The sequence below is a fragment of the Idiotropiscis lumnitzeri genome, chromosome 10 (assembly GCF_059441095.1).
Source record: "Idiotropiscis lumnitzeri isolate Australia: NSW breed Sydney's pygmy pipehorse chromosome 10, RoL_Ilum_1.0, whole genome shotgun sequence".
NCBI lineage: Eukaryota > Metazoa > Chordata > Actinopteri > Syngnathiformes > Syngnathidae > Idiotropiscis > Idiotropiscis lumnitzeri.
Genome location: NC_142400.1, coordinates 971,252 through 978,258, shown reverse-complemented (window position 1 = coordinate 978,258; position 7,007 = coordinate 971,252). Strand labels below are relative to the sequence as shown.

General features: G+C 47.1%; 1 protein-coding gene across 1 annotated transcript; it reads left to right on the top strand.

Moving 5' to 3' along the window:
- Positions 1-771: 771 nt before the first annotated feature.
- On the top strand, positions 772-6,490 carry prpf3 (PRP3 pre-mRNA processing factor 3 homolog (yeast)). The gene is made up of 17 exons (XM_088307768.1): positions 772-956; positions 1,280-1,432; positions 1,857-1,987; positions 2,082-2,261; positions 2,353-2,430; positions 2,576-2,820; positions 2,896-3,014; positions 3,479-3,666; positions 3,734-3,900; positions 4,345-4,427; positions 4,540-4,683; positions 4,751-4,850; positions 4,921-5,034; positions 5,106-5,224; positions 5,648-5,725; positions 5,802-5,857; positions 5,929-6,490. The coding sequence occupies exons 2-17, from the start codon at positions 1,288-1,290 to the stop codon at positions 6,076-6,078; spliced, it is 2,097 nt and encodes a 698-aa protein (XP_088163894.1). The 5' UTR covers positions 772-956; positions 1,280-1,287; the 3' UTR covers positions 6,079-6,490.
- The last annotated feature ends 517 nt before the right edge of the window (positions 6,491-7,007 follow it).

Below are 7,007 nucleotides of genomic sequence, written 5' to 3'. Positions count from 1 at the left end.
GCCCGCCTTTGAAAATGGATTTTGTATTTTCTCTCAGTGGTTAGTTTCTCCATTTACGCGCATGTCATCTGTGGGTGCGCAATGTTTTGGGGAGTTTTGGCACCGGAAATGAAAAGGGATCGCGTGTATGTTGGTTGTTGGGGGGAGGGGGCTGCTTGGGTGGTTGGGGTTCTATCTGGCAGACGGAAGCTGGCCTGGGGCTAGATAGCGCTTTCGTGCTCACGCTACTCCAACGCCACTCAGTTGACCCACTTCCTGTAAAGATACTCAAAAAGGGGGGTTCTCATGTCACCTGATCATCGCATGTTCACGACTGCAATCAATAGATGAATTATTTTTTACTTCACACTGACGAATCAGAATCGAGCTACTGTTGAAAATGAAAATATTCAACAGAGAGGAGTAACCTATTTAAGTTTTGTGTTATGCTTTTTTTAATCATAACATTGAGAACAATAATCTTTACCATTCACATGAGCAACTTCAATTTGCAGAGACATTTCCTCCCCCAGTAATGTTTTTTACAAGCTGACCTTTTAGTTCTTTAGATATACTTACATTTATTTACAAAGTAAAGGTGTTAAATATTTATACGGCATCCTCCCCACTTTGACAATTATTATACGCTTCTTGTGCATTACTGTACCCTAATGCGTGCTAACGTGGTCGTTTCGCTTTTGATGCTGCTAGGGGGCGACTAAACGAAAACCTCCACTAGCCCCAAAAATGGCCGCGAGAAGAAGAAGAAGATGAAGACGACTGAACGACTTCCTCTTCCGGGTTGTTGCGCAACAACGTTGTGTGAACGGACGCCGCCGCGCGCCTCAACTCAAAGTTGTGGAGAAAACTTGGTACTTTGTGGTGTGAAAAACATCTCAAAGCGAATACAAGCCGTGATTCTTTCGCCGCGCCGGTGTCCTCATACTGGATCACGGAAACAGGATCGTCTTTGGAAGGTAACCTAGCGGATATTTTGCGTCCCGTGTGCCACTGTGTGCTAACAATGCTAAAGTTAGCATGTAGCCAACCAGCTACTTTTCGCGGGTGGTGTTTACTTTTGACAACATTTACAGTCCATCACATTTGCGCGACTCATTTTTATTCCACTGCGATCTTCACATCTTAGTTTGCAGTTTTGCCCAGCGTCTAAACTTAGTCATGGTACGTTAAAAGTACGACTGAACAGCGCTAGTTTTCTTCTTTTCCCCCTTTTGTGCAGCCAGTAATGCGCTTTATCGTGTATTGAATTTTAAAAAAATTGTTTTCGTACATGTTGCAGACGAGAGCATGTCACTTCCTAAACGGGAGGTGGAGGAGTTGAGGCCCTGGGTCGAGCGCACCGTGAAGAAGGTTCTCGGTTTCTCGGAGCCGACTGTGGTCACCGTGGCTCTGCAGTGCGTGGGGAAAGGCCTGGACAAAAGGAAAACAACAGGTACCCTGGGACACGTGTGCAGGAATAAGAACATACAATGTTCACTTAAGGTCATATTCTTGTCTCCCAAAGGCCTCGTTTATACTACAGGGCGTTATGCCTGATTTTGATTTTTTGTTTAATTCAATGTTTTTATGTACATATTTGGGAATTGACAAAACACGACTTGGCGTGGCGCCCTGTTTGTGGAAGGAAATATGGTCCCGTTCGTAGTGGTGCATTTCTGACAGCGGAGTATTTTTATTTATTTTTTTGAAACAACATTAGTATAGCAGTACTCAATCCTAGAAAATGAGATTGGGCAATAAAATGGTGTAACTCCACTTTGCTCATATTAATTCCGAAAGAAAACTCAAGGTTTTATTAAGCGCTGCAATTTTTCGAGTTCATATTCAGTTGTGGACTCACACTTGATTCCTCTTAGACCAGCTGCACCCTTTCCTGAACGAGTCGGCCGGGAGTTTCGTCGAGCGTCTTTTCGAAGCGTTGGAGGAGAGTCGCGGTTCCCGGACCAACAAAGGAAACGGAGAAAAGACCCGCAAGCGAGAGTTGAAGGTAAGGAAAGACCACCTCAATTCAGGTGTTTGGACTTCGACCTCCAATTGAAAAGTTTGAAAGATTTGTCGCGTGTCGGCGGGATGCTTCTCAGGAGGTGTTTGGTGACGAGATGGAAATGGGCGGAGCGAAAGGCGCGGTGGCCGCTGCCGCCGCCACCGACGGCGGTACGGTCACCAAACGCAAACGGGTGCCTCGCTTTCAGGAGGTGGAGGAGCCCGAGGTCATTCCTGGACCGCCGGCAGAGAGCCCCGGCATGCTCAGCAAAATGCAGGTACGACGTCACCATCGCGCACATCTGCAATCTCCGAGGAGCCTCTCGACGCTGCTCGTTTTCGGATTTACTTTTGCGTGTCATCAAACAGATCAAACAAATGATGGAGGAAGCCACGAAGCAAATTGAACAGCGGCGGAAGCAACTGAACATTCCATCTCCTGCTCAGGTATTTACAGTGAGCCCTCAATATTTGCAGGCCCAAAAATTGTTTCCTGTTGAGGTTTAAATGAATATTGTCTACAGCAGATGTCTATTTTCTCCTGCATTTCGGAATTGATCATGTTGACGTTTGCCTCCTCTGTGCCTGGCAGACACAAATGGAATCTCCCATGTCCCGCCTTCTGGGCCACACCGGCGGGGGCGGGTCCATTATGCCCTCGCAGGCCGCCAGCTTCATGAACGACGCCATTGAGAAGGCTCGCAAGGTCGCCGAGGAGCAGGCGCGCCTCCAGTCCCAGATGTCGGTGAAGCCCAACATCCTGGGAATGTTGGGCAACTCCATCCCTCACAACTTTGTGGCGCTGGCCAACCTTCACGCCATGGGAATCGCCCCACCGTGAGTGACGTCCAACACTCGCTTTGGATGCCCGTCGGCTGAAACTTGCTGACTTCTTTCTGCGCGCCGTTCCAGGAAAGTGGAAGTGAAGGAAGTGAATAAGCCGACGCCGCTCATTCTGGACGACAAGGGCAGGACGGTGGATGCCACCGGCAAAGAGATCGAGCTGACGCATCGCATGCCAACACTCAAAGGTTCGTTTGTTTAAATGGAAAGTCTGCAAAGTCAAGTCTGAGATTTGTCTCCAAACGGGCTCGCTCCCTTTGGATTTATTCCACCGATTTTGATTCCGGTTTTTGGCGGGGCCCAAAAAATTCCGGTAACCAAGAAATGATCCGATTAATTAAAAAAATGCTTTGAAGCATTATTGGTAATTCATGAATGCTGGAGTAGGCGTAGAAATAAACAAGTTGTACTTCTTCCCCCCTTTCGAGCAGAACATGTTTAGAGGTGCTTTCATAGGTTTATTTATTTGTAATGTTTTGTGTATGTGGCGCGTGGCATGTCTGGAATGAAGGAAAGAAGAGAGAGAATAAAATATTCTCTTTTGGCCCCACCTGGAAGAAGAAGAATGGGAAAGTCGCTATTAAAAGCAGAAATGCTGCAAGCGAGCTCAAGTCGTGTTGTTGTTGTTTTTTCGTTCCTCTTGTGCGTGCAGCCAACATTCGGGCGGTGAAGCGGGAGCAGTTCCGTCAGCAGCTCAAAGAAAAGCCCGGCGAGGAGCTGGAGTCCACGTCCTACTTTGATAATCGCGTGACTATAATCGCAGCTCAGCGGACGCGCAAGAGCTTCAAGTTCCACGAGCAGGGTCGCTTCGAGAAGATCGCTCAAAGGATCCGAACGAAGGTCGGAGTTCACGCCGCGTGGGCCGTTACGGAGCCTTTTCAAAAGGGAACTTTGTTGGTTGCGGCAGGCCCAGTTGGAGAGGTTACAGAACGAGATCTCACAAGCCGCCAAGAAGACTGGCATCCACGCCTCCACCAAGCTGGCTCTCATTGCGCCCAGGAAGGACATCGGTGACAGCGAAGTGCCCAACATTGAATGGTGGGACTCCTTCATCCTGCCCACCAACATTGAGATGTAAGACACCGACACACACACACACACACACACACACGCGACAATGGAAGAATTTTACATCTTTTTATTGTGGCTGCTACAGTGATAATTAACTTTTTTTTTTTGAAAGATGTGAATTACATGCAAGTCATTTGACTGTTTTACAACAATTTGTCCGTTAGTGTTTACTCAACTCGACACCAGAGAGGTGTTTTGATGCTCATAAAGCAGCACAGACGGAACGCGATAACCCACCAGTGTTGTTGTAAACTTCAGCGAGAGGCGTTGTGGTCTCGCGAAAGACGCGGTTTTGGATTGAATTGAGTCCGCGCTCCATCGAGCAAGCAAACGGCACGAGGATGTCGTTTGGCACCATTTTACTGTTTCACCAGAAAGGAATATTTTGATGCTCCCAAAAATGTGTCTCCAACTTTCATGCTCTATTTCTTTTTGTACCACGTGAAGAAAACCAGAAACCAAACTTGATGAGGTGGTCCTTTTCGGGGTGACCAATTTAGTGGAACATCCGGCCCAAATGAGCCCTCCTGGTAAGTGTACGATGTGAATCTCATCTTTCTTATTTACTGCATCACTGCCGTCATCCTCAAGGACTAAACCGGTTACAGTGTTTGTGTGTGTGTGTGCTTTTTGGCCCACCAGTTGACAAGGACAAGCCGGTCACGCTGGGCGTATACTTGACCAAGAAAGAACAGAAAAAGCTGAGACGACAGACTCGACGCGAAGGCCAAAAAGAAGTACAAGAAAAGGTCCGTCTGGGACTCATGCCTCCACCGGAACCCAAAGGTAGCCACGTCGGCGCGAGGAATAGCGACTGGTCCACATTGCTCACGCATTCCGTCGTCTTTCGCAGTTCGTATCTCCAACCTGATGAGAGTTTTGGGAACTGAGGCGGTTCAGGACCCTACCAAAGTGGAAGCCCACGTCAGAGCGCAGATGGCCAAGAGACAAAAGTCAGTGGAGCGTCGCATGGCGTCGTGGAATGATCGCTCGAGTTTGACGTGTACGTCGCCTTTTGTGCAGAGCCCACGAGGAGGCCAACGCGGCGCGCAAGCTCACGGCTGAGCAGCGCAAAGAAAAGAAGGTGAAGAAGTTGAAAGAGGATCTGAGCAACGGCGTTCACATCACGGTGTACAGGTTGGTAGGGAGCGCAGGCGAGCCAGCCAAACGTCTGCATCTCCCAAACGGGATCTTCTCTTACGGCGCAGGATCCGGAACCTGCAAAATCCAGCCAAGAAGTTCAAAGTGGAAGCCAATGCCAACCAGCTCTACTTGACGGGCACCGTCGTTCTGCATAAAGATGTCAACTTGGTTGTGGTGGAGGGAGGTGAGCCAAATCCACTTTTAAGAGAAGAATCTGCTTAACGCTTTCAATTCCAGCCATTTTCAAGTTTGGAGCATTCGGACTGATTATTTTCTTGGCTCACAGAATAGTTTATGAATTGACCTTACTAAATGTTTTTGCAAAGGCCTGAGGGGGAAAAAAAGATGATTAGCAGACCAGGCAATTTGTTAGGCGACATAATAATGCTGCACAGTTAATGGGTATCGACTGAGATGTGGAAATAGTGTTCAAAAATATATTCTTCAGCTATTTTTAACACTTTAAATTGGTCAATAATAACAAAAACAACGTGAGGACAGGACAATTAGCGGGAAAAGAAAACACATTGACCATATTTGGACATGGAGGGTCGCACCCAATGACGCGGCTTCGGTTCTGCTTGTGACCGAGCGCGTCTTGTTGCAGGCCCCAAATCGCAGAAGAAGTTCAAGAAGCTCATGATGCACAGAATCAAGTGGCAGGAGCATAACTCCAAACGAGATGGTGAGTGACACCTCAGTGTCTTTTTTTTTTTGGTTTGTGACGATATCTCGAACTCACGCGTGTGACTGGCATGCAGATCCGGACGGCGATGACGACACGAGGAGGAACAACAAGTGTTGGTTGATTTGGGAGGTGAGTGTCTCACGAATGCTTTTGGATCTTGGCGCTGGTTTGTGACCGTCCTCTCCTGAATGCTCGAACAGGGCACGGCCAAAGAGCGCTCCTTCGGGGACATGAAGTTCAAGCAGTGCCCCACCGAGAACATGGCCAGGGAACACTTCAAGAAGCACGGCACCGAACACTACTGGGATCTGGCTCTCAGTAAGAGTGTGCTGGACAGCCCTGACGATTGAAGACCAGAACAGGAAGAACGCAAGCGCTTCAGTCCGACACTTGAAAACAACACTTGGCTCCCTGGGACTCATTGGCCGGCTTCACTTGACGTTTGACCAACTGACTGCTTGACTCGAACTAGGGACAATAAAAGATTTTGTGGATACGCATGAACTGTCGAGGTGTAGAAGACAACGCTCAGTCAAGCCTTTTTTGGAATTTATGGCAGGTCACGTATGTATGTAGTATGTATGTGTGACTGAGTGAGTATTTTTATGTTTGGCAGATTTTTTTTTGTTGTTTTTTTTAGATTATTCTGTAAAATTACACTGTGATATAAATCACTTAGCCACACATTTCTGCTATGATAGACCACTGGAGTGTATCACAATACAATACAAGTTGTCAATAAAAGTCTATGCCTTCAGTGAAGGATGAATTTTATTTTTTCAAGGCCAATGAATAAAACGGCATGCTCAAGATTATATTAAAAGAAAATAAAAATCCTCATTAAGCCTATAAATGGAAAAACAAGTTTAGGCTGTGGGTCAGAGTCAAGATGTCGAGAAACACAGCGTGCTAAACAAAACATTAAAAGCTCAATTTTCTGTAACATTTAACCCCAAACAACTATTGGGAAATTGATTTCACTAAATGTTTCCTTCACGTTTAATGGTAGAAGTGAAGTGCAGCAGGGGGGGGGGGCTCTTTACCATCGTCATTGGATTTTCGCGGGAATTTATCCGAATAGCGAAACGTCCCAACAGCAATGTGATTGGCTGCTGAACACGGACACGCCCTGAATCCCGGGCGGGGATGGCAGCCTATTCTGATGAAACATGACCATGTCAAATATGGGTCACATTTGTACGAAATTATATATTTAAAAAAAAGGCACGTTTATTGGGGTTAGTGACTGGGATTCACAACACCGCCACACGAACGATCC

What these genes read in the sequence shown, in the direction of transcription:
- prpf3 (XM_088307768.1), top strand. Translation starts at nt 1,288, where the DNA reads ATGTCACTTCCTAAACGGGAGGTGGAGGAGTTGAGGCCCTGGGTCGAG. An exon ending in GGACAAAAGGAAAACAACAG is followed by an intron (nt 1,433 to 1,856) that starts GTACCCTGGGAC and finishes GATTCCTCTTAG; the next exon opens with ACCAGCTGCACCCTTTCCTG. An exon ending in GCCATGGGAATCGCCCCACC is followed by an intron (nt 2,821 to 2,895) that starts GTGAGTGACGTC and finishes GCGCCGTTCCAG; the next exon opens with GAAAGTGGAAGTGAAGGAAG.